The 15,886-nt window shown below is 30.5% G+C and overlaps 1 protein-coding gene across 1 annotated transcript; it reads right to left on the bottom strand.

Annotated features, from left to right (window-relative positions):
* Positions 1-829: 829 nt before the first annotated feature.
* LOC129232499 (guanine nucleotide exchange factor DBS-like) lies at positions 830-15,278 on the bottom strand (the record flags this gene model as incomplete). Its single annotated transcript, XM_054866645.1, has 7 exons — positions 830-940; positions 1,754-1,873; positions 3,236-3,502; positions 6,837-6,950; positions 12,225-12,315; positions 13,720-13,837; positions 15,195-15,278. Coding segments are annotated over 7 exons (905 nt in total), but the record flags the coding sequence as incomplete, so codon positions are not given.
* Positions 15,279-15,886: the final 608 nt, after the last annotated feature.

Below are 15,886 nucleotides of genomic sequence, written 5' to 3'. Positions count from 1 at the left end.
CAAAAGTTCTTTACTTAATGCAGAAGAAAAATAGATGGTGCGAATTACTTATCTCAGTTTAAGAAAAGCAAAAAAGAAAGATATAAACAAAAGTACAGAAAACATCAAAAGTCTAAATATTTTAATTTGTGGGATGAGGGAGTTTTCTGCCATGAAGAATGTGCTTCACTAGGAATGCATTCAGGCTGTTGCTACATCCCACCTTATGATAGGGCATGACAGCCAACAAGCTAATCTCTATGGTGGGTTTGGCTCTTGATGATATCTGCCTGCATTGTTGAACCTTCAACGAGGACAGAGATCCTCTGTGGCAGTGCAATGTTTTGGTCAAGCTACTGACGAACTCAATAATCTGTTACAAGCAGGCTCGCTGTCATCTGATTGAACAGTTTTTGATGGACCAGAATAAGCAAAAGTCAAATAATCTGTGGTAAGAAATTTGACTCTAAAACGTGTAAGTCTCCAGCCAAAATGGAAAGACTTGGAAAGTGTGGTATTTGTAGTACAAGAGCTGTTAGAATGTGAAATAGGATTGTTTTCTACAAAATAAAGACTATTTTTACGCTAAAGAAGTAATTAGCTAATAAACACCTAACAACACACTCCATGCAATTAAAAAGGTTAAGCATCATATTTGAATATTAAGTCAATCTACCTAAGAGTTAAAAAATACACAATGCATTCAAAAAAGACATGTCCAAAGTGATGACAAGAGCAAGAAAATGTTAGAGAAAAAAAGTCAAAGTACCTTTTCTATTTTGTCATGCAGGTCACAATACTTCCTGAGAATGTCAAGCTTATGTTGGAGCTGGTTTTGGAAGTCACCTACCATCTTCTCGAGCTCCATACACTTGGGGGAGATGGAATCAACAGCATAGTGGTTCTCTTCAATCAGGCACTTCCCTCTCTGCTGCACATCTTCCATCCTGGCAATCTCAACCTGTGAATTACATGCTTAGTGTTAATTATATAAGCAAAATATTGTTTTTTCTACAAAAAATACAATTACTTCAACGTGAGAAAGATGATTAAGTTTTTATTATACCACAAGTACCAAATTTGCTTTGATATAATGGGGAAATTCCATGGTCCTTTAGTCATAGTGGTCCTTTATCAGATTCAAAATTTCAATAGCACCTATTTCTATCATTATTAAATTTGTGTCATTAAAAAGCTGTTTGCCATATTTTATCACAAGGAATAATCCTTCCCAGCATCGCTGGTGGTATTTGGAAATTAAATCTTTTTCAACAACTAGTTATACAATCAATGAGGTGACAAAAAAGGAGAATTTCATACAGTACAAGAACAGTACCATACTTGCAGTAAAAAGCTAATACAGATTCAAGATTCTTGAAAATCAGAAAAACTGAAAAGGCGAGACAAATTGAGAAAATATTAAAAATCAACAGGTTTTTCCCCCTATTTCACTCTCATTGAAAAGTAAAAAATATTTTTTTAAAAACGAAATCACCCAATAACTGAAAAAAAGTTGATATTAGTCATGACATCTAATCTGGTCAGTGCTATTACTAGGAAAAAACATTTAAGAGAACTCATCAAGGGGTTTGTGGAACTCACCAAAAGAAAAGAGGTTTGAAACCAATTTACATTGCATTTGCATTATTTCACAAAAAAAAAACCGAAATATTTCATGGGATGGTAGTACTTCGAATTTCTACCCCCCCCCCTTCTCTTCCCCTACTACAGCACTAAATGTAGTATGATACTTCAAAAAATAATAAGCAATTACTTGCACATTTTCTTCAAAGTCTTCAACATCTTTTAAAACTTCTTGCACTTGCATTAAGGAATCACCAGATGATGGCATGGCACAAAGTTTATCCATACATGAAGACAAAACATTTTGCACCTTGAGAAAATAAATGTTTATCACTATTTATACGTTAGATTAAATTTAACTAGAAACTATTTATGCAAGTTACCAATTAAGAGAGCTTAATTTGTAGAAATTAAAAGCAGGTTTTACAAAAGTTAAAAACCCTTTTTATTCAATAATACTGAAAAGTGAAGATTCAATTGATAATCAAGTTATAACTAGTTTCCAAAACAATTCACTAAATATTCTTTTAATCTATAAATGATTTCCACAAAATATGAAAAAAGCTCATTCATATATTTTGGCCAAAAGAAAAAAGAAAAGAGCAAATCAAGTTTATAATGAAAAAAATAATTTGCCTGATTAATAAATACTTTATTACAAAAAACAATCAGACATAATTAGTACATACTTCTCTGAAATCCTGCTCAAAATATCTAAGTTCTAAGCACTGCTGAAGTTTCTTTTCATGTCCCACCCAAAAAGCATCAAAACTTTTCTCTGTTTCATCTAACTGAATAAGCAATCTAAGAAATTAAAATAATAATAATAATAATAAGTATACAGTATATAAGATGACAGAACATAACTTATATATCATGTACATTTAATTGAACCTCATTTGGAAATACTCGGCTTGAAATCTTCCAAGCCTTTTTAAGGCGATTTATAATTTATTTAAATTTTAAATTTAAAAAAAAACTTGTATCACCAGATAATTTAATTCAAAATGTCACACACATGAAATGAAATGTAATTTAAGGTGAGGTAATGATCCTACTTGTGGCTAGATTACTCATAAAAATTTTCATAGAATTTAGTTCATTTCTGAATGAAATAATCACTTTTTATTGATTTCTGAAAAGTTGCATTGGTTGGACTTATGCCCTTTCTGAAATAATCAGTTCAAGTATTAGAGCTAAAACAATCAAATGCTCAGGTTTGAAGCTCTTAATTCTGCTATATTGAGTTTTCAGAAAAAGAGCATCAGGATCCTAATTTTATGGGTTGAGTTGTAAAAGGAATCTCTCACAGACGATTTTAGTATGGTTGGAAAATATTCATGCTACAGTCGAACCTTGTTAACTAGAACACACTTAACGTAAATTGCTGCTAAGACCAACTACATTTCCAACCCCATCCTATTGTTTATTGTTATTGTTTTTCGAATAAGACAAACTACCCTTTGAGTTTGATTTAAAGAGGTTAGACTATTTATTTAGTCAACTTGATAAGCTGTTTTTTGTTTTGAATATGTAATTCAAGGTTAGGGTAAATCATGGCACTTAACATTTTTAGTGATATAAAAGTCATTTTCAGAAAATATGGCTAATAACACGGGACATCAATTTGCATTCATCAACAGAAACTCAAAAGATCTGCTCGCCTTTCTACAGCAGCCACGTTGATGAGCTTGTCAGGACAGAGATCCAGGGAGGCGTCCACTTCGGACGGGCGGCGGATGCAGCTGAGGAGGGTCTCCCCATGCCGGATGGCACTGTGGATGTCCTCTTTGAGGTCATGGTGGTCTCGACCATGTTCTTCGATGAGTGCAGATGTGGAGGACGGGTCGTTGGGGAGAACACTTGCTTGCCACTGGGTGATCATGGCTTGGAGGGTCACCGATACCTCGCTCGTGTTCTTTGAGAACTTTTCAACAGCCTACAAAGGGGAGAAACAAATGTCTGTTAAATATACTCACAATTTTTTCATCCTAAAGTTAATTAACACATGAACCAAACAGGATGAAAAAGCAGAACTGGTAGCATATTGAAATATAATTCCAAGTTCACTTATGTGTTTTTACCTCTGTAAAGCCAACTATTTCAATTGGATGCACAAAATTCATATCCAGATATTGAATTCTAATGCTTTAGCAAGTAGTATTATAAAAAAAAAAAAAAGATTTATTTGAGATTTGGTATCAATTTTTTCTTTAGATTTTTAATTTTTTTTTTTTTTTTTTTTTTTTTTTTTTTTATTTATTTATTTATTTTTTTTATTTTTTTTACACAATAGAATATTGTTTGCCCTCTCAAACACTACTGAATTCAGGAAAAATACTGGAAAACCACATGTGCGATTTAATCTTTTACAAACTGTTTAAAAACTAATACACAAAAATTTTGCATCTAAGAAATTTAAAAAGTCTTAGATTTGAAAATTTGTATCTAACAATCTTGTACAGAAATTTTTTTCACTAAGGTTTTAAAAGGCTTTAATTAGTTGGAAAGACTTAAAAGATGATAGCATAATTGGGAAAACCTAACAGATACAACTTTTGTATGTAAGAAAATTATGTCTATTCACCTGAATTACTTGACAAAAAAATCAACCATTTTAGCAACCAAAAATCAATTAAAGGACAGATTCAAGCTTCATTAAGTTTTAAAATTTTATTTTTAGAGCAGTAATGTTTATGGAAAACAACAATTTACACTGGCAGACAGTTCTGCGTTTATTTTAACATGCTATTTATGAAAACTACTAAAAATATATTCCAACCTCATTTTTAAAATCTGATGTTTTCTTTTCTTTTCTTAGCAGTTGAGTACTTTTAAAGAGTTCTAAAAATATATGCATCATTTTTTCTAAAAATATACGTAAAAAATCTCACCGTTCTTTGCTGTATCCATTCATTGTGATCATAAGAAATAGTTCCACCCAAATCACTCGTGAGTTGACTGATGTCAATGTGACAGTGAAGTTCTTCAATTGTTGAACAAACTACCACCTACCAAGAAAGAATCATCTCAATATAAACGAAATACACTCTTAGTTACTTTTTGTTTTAATAACATATATTTTTTTCCTTCTGAAATCTTAAATGCAAAGAAAAGTAGTATTTCAATTTACAAAATTAAAATTAATATCATGGTAGTAGCCTTAAGAAATGCTGAAAATAAAATTTTAAGGGTTAAGTATTTTACTGCTTTTTAAAATCAAGTCTTTTAATTTAATGAAAAAACTAGCATGGTACAGTCGGCTCACAAAATTTTCACGAAACAGAAGTCCTGTCCTGCTCTACTTTTTTCTTACACTCCTTTTGATTTAAATTTAGTGCTCACATTTACTTTGCTTAATACATCACTGCTTTAGAGTCAATTTAAGTTAGAGTGCCTTCATACCTGTTTTTAAAATTTGTTTGCCTCAATTGCTAAAATTCTTTACCTCAACAAGTTGTAAGTTTTAAAAAGTAAGTAGATATTTTTTTTCTGGTATGTTTAAGTTATTCACTTATATTTGACCTTATTATTATTATTATTATTATTATTCCTTAACATATATGTTTATGTACCGAACTACTAATCACAAGATTAATAATGAAATTACAATGAAAAAAAAAAGAAAAAAAAAATGATGTCACAGAAAAGGAATTGTTAAACACACCTGAAAAAAAACATGAAAAATGTGAAAAGGGAAAAAATAAATAACAATTTTAAAACAAACTAAGAGCATGGAAAAAATGCCAAAATATGAGAAACTTGAAATGTCTGCATATTCATTACCAGAGCATTAGAATTCTCAGATTTTTGCTATCTTAAGTGTCTCAAACTAAAATTAGAGGTCAATTTACTGCCCTAAAATCTTAAGAAACCCAAGATTATAAACTGGTGAACAACATTAATTTTTACAGATGGCAATCGCTTAAATTATTTTGGATGCAACTGGATTGACATTTTCGAGTGGGCGTGGCAAGAAGACGAATTTACAAATCCTCATATACTGAAAACAAAAGATAATAAAGGTTGAAAATAATGATCAGTGCAAAATTTTTCTAGTCAAAGGAACAGAATGATATAAAAATTTTAAACCATCGAGTTTTTCAAAAACGGATGCAATCGGATTTTGAAGTGTGCAAAAAATCGGGACTAGCCAAAAATCGTAAAAATAAGCTCCAAATGCATAAACTTGATGATATTCTGCCAAAACTGCCAAATATGCTAAAGGAACTGCAACATTAAGTGCAAAATTGCAATTCTGGCGCAAGTTTGTCCAATTTTGGCACAGAAAAGTCCATTTGGCGGACTTTTGGAGCATTTTGGCGCAGGATCGGCGATTGGCATACTTTGGCGCAATTGGCACAGCTGGCACATCCCTGTGTACATAATCAAAATGTTCACTTGAAATTGAAACTACTTAAAAAATTTTTTAAAAAACATTTGCTTTAGTCTATGGTCTTTAAACACCCTATACAACATAAGTAAGCTATTCTCAACTTTAACAATAACCATTTCTTTAAGGCTATCCGTTTCTGGTGTTCTTTATTTTTCGTTGCTTAGACAATCATCTTCATTTGAATAACTTCCTGGAACATTTGGCTTTATATGTTAGGAAATTGCTTCTGCTTCTCTCTTTGAACTTGAAATTTAGTCAAACAATGTTTTCAAAAAATCAAATAAAATTTTCATACAATATTTAGAATGAAATTATCAGGGTATACCACATTCAATAAATGTTTAAAACTAAATGAGTTTGAGTAAAAAACAGTCTACTATGCAAGCTTTTAATTAAAAGCAACTACAATCAGTTCTGAAAAATTTCAGTTTATTAAGACATCCATAAATGCAAACGAAAGATTGCAAATTGGAGCAGGGGAAAGTATCTCTAGAACCATATATTTCAAGGCAGATTGAAAATCCCATAACAAAAATACACACAATTTATGGATTGTTGTAAATCCTTCACATCAGGGGAAATTTTTCAAGTTGTGCCAATGAAAATACTATGTGTAAAATTAATATTTCCTCCTGAAATTTATTTCGAGGCAAAGGTTTGAAAATGTTACCCTTTCAATATTCTAGCATGGACCTGCTTTCATAATTTTAAACAAAAGGTTGTTTAAGGGACGAAAGAGAAGATGTTTTGGACATTATTCAATGTGTACCATATTTATTATTTGGAAACAAATATTAAAAGACAGTGATATCTAATGTTATATTTGCCAATAGCTCATAAGGAAACAAGAACTTAAGAACAAGAGATCAGGTGATACCTTGAACTTGAACTCTTCTTTGAAGAATTTGTTGCTGACACCGGATATTGCTTTCTGCAGGAAACCGGCCGGCCTGAGAACGAACACCACCTGGATGAGAGCTGGGAAGAAACCCTGCAACAAATAGCATAAAATACAATCATTATTAGTTATCTCTACAGTAAATGTGAATAAAACAAGGGAAAATAAAAAAAAATATTTTTTTTTCAATAAAGGCATTGAAGGAAATAACAGAAGCATTATTTTATGACGAAACAAAACATTAAACCTTACAACATTTAATAACCAGCCTCCTGTGAATTTTTACGAAGAATGTAGCAAAACCTTGAGTAAGTGCTAACAGGACAAAGAAGTGATAAGGATCGGGAGGAAATCACAGTATTTGTTAGAATAGAATATTAAAAAATCTCAGTCAGTGGAAACAATGTCAAGACAAATGAATAACATGGTGAATTTCAGGAAAAAGGAGACATAACACTTGAATTTTAAAAATTAATATTCTGCTACTTGCCATATACCATTCTCTTCAGAAATAAATGAATTTCTTAAATCTTAACCTGTTTTTCCCAAATAGTCTGATGACTTTCAGAAAATCAAGTGTAAAATTAAGTTTTCTCTTGATGTTTTTACAGTGCAAAAAGTCTCTGTTTTGTTGCATACTGTAATCTGAATAAACTTATTATCAGCAAATATTTAGGTTAATTTTTATCTTTTGAATATTTAGTAAAACTTTTTGGTAAGTAATTTCAAATTTCTTTTGTTTCAACCATGATATAGGTCCATTACTGACGTGACAATTTGATGTCCTTCTGTTACCGAAACACTACATTTCAATTAGTTCACCAAGAACCTATGGGGTATAGAAACTAATGTTTTTTTTATGCCAAGCAGAATTTTGTCCCTTGTCAAGGAGGCATTGTTAAAATTTTAATAGATATTTAATTTATATGGTTCTTAATGGTAACGGAAGGACAAAAAATACGGTAACAGAAGGACATTCATCTTTTAAAAAAAAACTATTGTTTAAAGTTAGTAGTCATATTTAAAACATATATAAGTAATACTTGAACTCAAATTATAAGTGCTTTTATTTAAAAAATAATCTTTTAACTCAATTTTTAAAAAATGTTTTGTGATTTTATTTTTTCAACTGTATGTGATGAAAATCATGAAAACTACACTTAGCTTGTTTGTGAATGTGTAATAATGTGGGAATGATCTTTGTATTTCCTGAGAAAGAAGATAAATGTTCTATGGATTCTAATAAAATTATTAAGTATTTTAAGAATTCAGAAACGTAACAAATGGCCCAGGCATTAGATATCAGTTTCAGACTGCTGTATTAGCTGAATAAATGTTTTTTAGTTAAAATTTACCAAGTTTAATTGATTTGGACTTCTTGTCCTTCCATTACGGTCCTTCCGTTACCCTTAACAAATGCATAATTTATAGCTTAAAATAATTATTTTTTAAAACTAGATGTGAAGTTGTAATGATTGAACACTCCCGTACGTGCTCTAATTCTTATACAATATTCCCTTTTACAGTTTCGTTGAACTTTTGGGGAGAACATGATAGCGTGAAAATCTTGTCTCAAAAATGTCCTTCCGTTACCGTTTTTACTTCCTTTTACAAAAAAGGAAGTATTGCATTCGCGAAAAAATTTTCACTCAAAAATTGACCTTAATTTCCATTTTACTCACCCCCGAATGAATGATGAGTTTTTTTCTCGACTCGACCACACATGGATAAGTGCCTAAGAACGTATAGACACGCAAAATATCCATTTTGACGATTCCCGAGTTAATTATGAGATTTCTCGTGATGTCTGTATGTACGTATGCATGTACATATGTGTGTCACATAACTTCAGAACGGCATGTCGCAGAAAGTTGAAATTTGGTACTTAGACTCCTAGTGGGATCTAGTTGTGCCCCTCCCCTTTTGGTTGCATTTGAGTGTTTCTAAAGGGGTCTTTTGCCCCTTTTTGGGGGGAAATCATTATTAATTTTGATGTAAACTCAAGTGCTGTCATAATTTGGCGGACACTTGACGATATATCGCCAGTCTTTTGGCCGCCAAGTTTTGTTGCCAACTTGGAGATTTTTTTTTAAATCTGATTTCAATTTGGTTACTGTTGGTGATATTTAGAGAGTAAACTATTGAATCACATTAAAATTGCCGGTAATGGGAAAATGACATTAACTTGGAGTAAAAGGAAGTCATGTGATGCACGCAGCTCATTTAAATTTGATTCGAAAAAAAGCTACTGACGAAAAATTTTTGGCTTTGGCTTTTTTAGCAACTTACTATGATGTGTATAAAAGTCTATGCATCAGTTTTTGAAAAAATATGTATTTTGATATGTTCACAGACAGAAATTCATCGATTTTATTTTTAAAAACCCTCCTTCCATTACAGCTAGAATTCAACAAATATACTAGTCGAGACCCGTTATAGCACAGGGTATGCATTACAAATGCTTCATAATGCTCAATTTAAAAATGTAATAGGTTCTGACATTTAGCAATATGGAAAAACAAAAGCAGTTCACTGCAGCATGCTTCAAATATCAATTTCAACAGCAAATTTATTATTTTAACACTTTTCTGCCGCATTCCTTTAAACAGCTATACAGCATTGCCATTAAAGTCAACTATAAATTTGAAAAGTTTAGCTTTCAAGCTTCATGCAAGTACAGCATAGCAAAAGCATGATTAGCTATGTTTCCATCAATGCAGTTTTCTACCTCTTGAAAGTTTTAAAAGCATTCAAAAAGCTTTCCCTCTTTATAAGTACGAAACAGCAAATCTGAACTGATCGATATGTATGTGGTGTTGAATCCATGGAGGTTTCTCAATAATGAACACGTAGACCTCCTGTGACAAGCACTTTAATTGCAGGATAAAAAGTTTGCACTTGAGAAGATACTTTTCATAAGCAGAATTTATTAATTTCTCTTTCAATTTCAAAAATAATTATAAATTTAACTATATTTTAAATGGGTGTTGTCTTTTTTTATGCACTATCATGGTTACTTTGCTTATAGATTAATATGCCTCTGCCACTATCTATAAATCAAAACAATTAATGCCTTGAATGGGAAGAATAAATCTACCATGGCTCCCAAAAGTGTTCGTACACTTTGAAATTTTTTAGTAAAACCAAAATAACGCAAAACTGAATTCGAATATGAAGTCCAATATTTTTTCTCACCATTCCATGTCATTCTAAATAAAGCCCTGTAGTTTTTTCAAAATATTGACGGATCTTCTTTTTGAAATGGGTCAAAAAAACGAAAAGACAGAAATAATACGTCAGAAAAGTCATGGTACACTCATATATTTTCGAATAAATTCATGATTAAAATTATCATAAGTCGTTGTTTTATTATTTTTGCATTGTGTTGAACCTTAAGAGTCATTTGGCTTTATTTTTTTGTTTGTTTCTTCCTTAATATTTTGCTCATTACTTTAAAATGGCTGGTATTCGTAAAAAAACCACAAACACCACAATTGAATTTTTTCCTCGCAGTAGCGGTTAATTGGTTTGAAATGTCTCAAAATTAGTTTATTTATTCCATTCTATTGTAAAGTGCTGGAGAAAATGCTTTAAAGAAAAGAATCGTATCGAAAACAAAGTAAGAAAAGATCAACTGGCAAAGTTGACAAAGCGTGATCGGAGATGTATAGTTAAAAAATTTATGAAAAATACACATTGGAGTGCTGTAAATGTTTCTGCAGAGTTAAATAAAAATTTTTACATTTAATTTTCACCTAAAATTTTTCGCCAAGTTCTCTGATTAGCAGGATTAAATGGAACCTCTTCCTGCAGAAATTTTCTTAACAGAAAGTTTACGCTTTTTGTCGCAAAATCAATAATAAATAAACTCGAAACGTTTTGGAATTGCGTCTTACTTACAGATAAAAAAGAATTCAACATTTTTGGTTAAACTGTTGTATAATTGTAAATAGAAGAAAAAATTAGGAACCTAATCTTAAGAACTTAGTTGGACCAGTTAATCAGGATGGTGAAAGATGTTCTTGTGTGAGGGTGCATATCAGCATTCGGACTTGGTAGATTTGAATTTTTAGATGAAATAATGAATTATGCTGTTCATTTAAATATTTTAGAAACCAATTTTAAACTGTTAGCCAAAAATTTGGTTATCGGAAACAACTTTGTTTTTCATCAAGATAACGATAAGAAGCACAAAATATTCAACGTTTGCTTCTAGTGCCCAAAAAATTGTCCTAAAGTTTATAAATTACCACTTCAATTTCCAGATTTGAATTATATGTAACATATTTAGAGATATCTGGAGGCTATATTACGAAAATACGGCTTTGAAACGAAAATAGGGCTAGAAACAGTAAGACTCCAAGTGTGGTTGAACACTTACTCAGAAATTACGCAACAAATGAAAGAAAAAAAGAATGAAATCTATTCTTAGATGTTTAAAAGGTGTTGTTGATACTGCAGGATATTCTGCTAAATAATAACTTAATAAAAAATTAGATTATTCAATAATATATAGACATTTTTTAAGGTGTACGAAAACTTTTGTGAGATAAAATTTCCGCCACTTTTTGGTTTTTGATTTTAAAAAAATAAAGTTTTCATATTTTTTAAAAACTTTTTATGTAGTTTTGTTAAAAATTGATCATTGGTCTTATAATTAAATACCCATTCCGAAATATTAATTCTAACCAACGGATAGTGGCCTACTTCGTTGAAAGTCGTATAGGTGTACAAACACTTTTGGGAGCCACTGTATATTTATTTATCATTGCTAAACTTTATGTTTTTAATTCAGCACTTTCAATTTACTAAAAAAAAAAGTGGAAGAAAATGAGAATACAATATTTTGTCCAAATTCTTGAAAAATGCTAATTTGTTCCTTTTCCATATGAAAAATACTTGATAACCCTAAACTCAAATCCTGCTACTCTTGGTTGCAATTTTTCCTGGCAAGCTGAGCCCCATGGATATTGTGTCTGCTGCCTTGCATACAAGACCACCAGGGCCGGATTTAGGGGAGGGCAGGCGGGGCTACTGCCCCGGGCCTCCACAACAAAGGGGTCCCCACAATAAAATTTTTACAAAATATCCTAACTTTCATGGGTCGAAAATATCGGATAGATATTTATATATCGAAATATTCGGATATACATCAAAGTATTGCATATTTTCGAAAATATGATGATCTTTTCAAACCCTGATTAGGGGCCTCCACACTTCCAAATCCGGCCCTGAAGACCACACTATATAAAGGTTGAGTTGTTGAGAATTTCGAAAAAATTTCAACTGCTTTCAAATGACTAATGCCTATAGGCATTACACAGACACAATATGTCCTCAAATAAGATCAAAGAAGAAGAAACATACTGCAATTTTGAGGAGGACAGTTTTGACAGCACTCCATTTGTCATTTCTTCTGTCTATGACTAGAACAAAACCCCGGTCTGCATCTTGCATTCTGAAAATTATACATAAAATTATTTTTTTTTAAACATTATGAACTTCGGGGGGGGGGGGGACAAATAGGAGCTTTTATATACAAACAACCAAAAGAAAGGAAGGAGAATTCATAACTTACAACTCAGTTGCCAAAAAAAATATATGCACATAGAAAAATTGGTCATGCATTGATAAATGCAGCATTGCCTGGTTCATAATTCCAACAAAAACTATAAATATGTGCTTCCAAGTTACAAGGACGGACAAAGCAAAAACAAAATTGAAATAAAAGTCGCTGACATACATTATTTATTGAAACTTCTTTTTTGCTACAATTTCAAATAAATATATTTTTTGAAGCTTCCTTAGTAAAGCATTGTTAAAAAACTGTTCTTGCATCATGTCTAAACTCAGAAAAAAAAGTTTAAATACAATCTTAAAACCAGGGGTTTTTTTTAATTAAAAAAGTCGGACTTTTTTTTATTTAAATCGGATTTTTTTAAATTTTAATCAGGCGTTCGTTGATTTTTTTTAAATCTTCAAAAATTTGTAGATCTTAATTGATTTACATTTGTATACAATTTCATACAATAGGTGAATCCAATCAGCTTACTTTTAAAATTAAGATAAATTCTCTAACTATTCAGTAAATTTTTAAGATTTATAAATATGTTATAATGCTTAGATAAAGATGTGATTTTCTTTTATGCTCTGCTAAAAGATAAGGTTTCCATCATCGTGTACGTTTTTAGTGTAAAATAATATGTTGAACAATTACTTTTCTTAACTATATTAGTCATGGTGCATAAGAAAAACTGCAAAGTTTAATTTTGTTCTGAACTGTAATTTTGGATTAAAAGCAATATTGCAAGAGTGAAAATCTGTTACACACACAGAAAAAGGGATCTATATAGTTTTGCCAGTTGAAGTTAAGATAGTATAATGCAATGTAGTTATTAAGAGCAATACATTCTAAAAATGCAAAATTAATTTTAAGAAAATAATTGACTGATTTTAATTAATGATTTTGCTAAAAAATCACTTGATTCAAACCAATTGATTTAAATCAATTGATTTAAATCAATGATTTATATTTAAAAAACATTGCTTGGTTTAAATAATGATTTTAATCATGAATTAAATCAAGCTGATTTAAATCAATGAACCCAGCTTGAAACTATTACATTTCAAGTTTTGTATGTTTGACTAAATGATGAGCATTGTAATGATAAACTATGTGACATAATTGTATGAAGTGAACAAGGTCAAAATGGAAAAATCTTGCTTCCACACTCTAATAGAAATCCTTTGCAAGATGGCTTGCAACTACTGCATACAAGTGAAAGGAATTGCTTTCTAATTCCATGGGTATGTCGTTGTAAGTACATGATGTAGTTTGAAATAGAGATCAAAAAGTACTTACGAAGGAACACTTGTTAAGTAGAGCACCAACCTTCTGTATTCATCTTCTGAAAGACTGAGGAATTCCACAGACGAGTCGGGGAAGGTGATGATGGGAAAACCGTCTAAAGTTTTCCCACCTGAAAAACACAAAAATCATCGTCGAAGAATAAACAAAAAACAAACGTCATAGGTAACAAAATTATGCAAACAGGACGAAAAAGCAACAAGATCTGAAAGACCACAGTAGATAACTACAGATTTCAAAATTTCGCCTTGCTATAAAGTAATCTCAAGACATTTTATTCAAATAAGAGCAAATTAAAATGAGTCAAAACAATGAAATAATTAAAATAGAAATAAAAGTAGGTTTTCTTGAAAGAACTAAACATGAAAACAAGTACAATGTTAAGAACAATATTAAATCAACCTTTTCAATACAGGAAATGATTCCTGTTGAACGAAAAATGTTTTTCGACAGTTGCTTATGTTGAACTCGACAAGGACACAAATGTCTTGGCTCAATTCTTCTACTTGTCGAGTACAATTTTTGTAATTTTTTGGCGTTAAAATATTATTTTAATCTTATTTGTAATGAACTTGCCCTTAGCAATGTTTAGAACTTATTATCCCTGGGCCTAATCGAAGTTTGTATATTACATGCATAATAATCTGCACCATATAAATTCTTCAAATCGACTACTAAGCTGAGTGTTCTAGCCAGAGTTAGAAAAAAATCACAATATTTGATATTTTCGAAAATATCGGATATTTTGATATGTATCCGATATTTTCAATCAGCACAAAAAGTCTTCAAAATAGTAAATGCATCTTCAAATCACTTTATTTTCTTATATTATTATTACAATATGTAGAGTAGACTCAAAATTAAGGTTCCTTCAATTATTTAAAACCAATATTCCATTTTACATTTTAATCAATTTTAATGGAGTTAATTTAGCATTAGCTGTTTTGCTCATTTTCTTCTGTTTGCTACTTTTACAGTTATATGATTCAGAAATAAAAAATATGCATTAGTTGGTGCACAGCAGTATAAGACATTTTCTTATTTTCTGACCAACATTTAATATTTAACTGAGCACTTTTGATATGAATAAAATTATTACTTTACTAATAATTTTATGAATGTAAAATAAAAAAGGGAATATTATGTTACTATGCTGCATTAATGATGTATTAATACATCAGAAAAATATAGTTCATAACTTTTGGTTATTTTTAATGATAAATTAACAACATTATTATGATTAATGTAATTTTTATATTGAAAATACTAAGTTGAAAAAATAAATGTTGAAAATATCAAAGTATCAAGATATTATCAAAATAAATATAGGATATATCGTTATATATATCATGATATATATATATATCGATTAATATATATCGGCGAACCCTGGCTTCTAGCGACTTCTAAGTATTAGCTGTGGATAAGTTATGATTAAAATAGAACAATATCAACTCAAAAACGCTCACCTGTAATCATCGCATATCTGTTTTGTAGCAAATATGCAACATCTTGCACACATAAAGAATAACTATTTTCCTCCATTGTTTCATCTACAAAGAAACACAAAAACAACCATAAGACCACTGAATATTCAGTGTATTACAAATGTGCAACTTTTTAAATAAAAGATCAAGACTAGATCATTACAAGTTGCAATATTAAACACATTTTTGGATGCATTGAGGATTTCGTGGTTTTATAAATACTGAAATAAATAGAGATTTCATTTTGAAGAACTACTCATCGTATGAAAAGTAATTTATGATGAAAATGTCACTAAAAGAAAATCATTAGCGTAAATATAAATTACCCTAAATGCTCGGATTCTTTCTATACGATTCTTCTTTAAAAACTTGACTTAAAAATAACCTCACATCAATGGAGTTATATAAGAATTTGTTTGCCAAATTTAACTTTTTGATTTCAAAAAGTTAAATTTGTCAATCCTTTAAGCTTTGCTGATTTTTTCCCAAATTAATTTTTCCCAAATTAATTTGGGAAAAAATCAGCAAAGCTTTTGAGAAATTAGATTCTTAAGCACAAAATAATCTCTTTATTTGCATGAACTACTTTGTGCATCAGTTGTGCATACTTTGCCTTCCTAAAGCGCTCAAGGTTTTTTTTTTTCTTCTTTTTTTTGACATTAGGGGAAAAAAAT

Source organism: Uloborus diversus, unplaced genomic scaffold (genome assembly GCF_026930045.1).
Source record: "Uloborus diversus isolate 005 unplaced genomic scaffold, Udiv.v.3.1 scaffold_1212, whole genome shotgun sequence".
NCBI classification, from domain to species: Eukaryota; Metazoa; Arthropoda; class Arachnida; order Araneae; family Uloboridae; genus Uloborus; species Uloborus diversus.
This window is presented reverse-complemented; position numbering and strand designations above follow the sequence as displayed.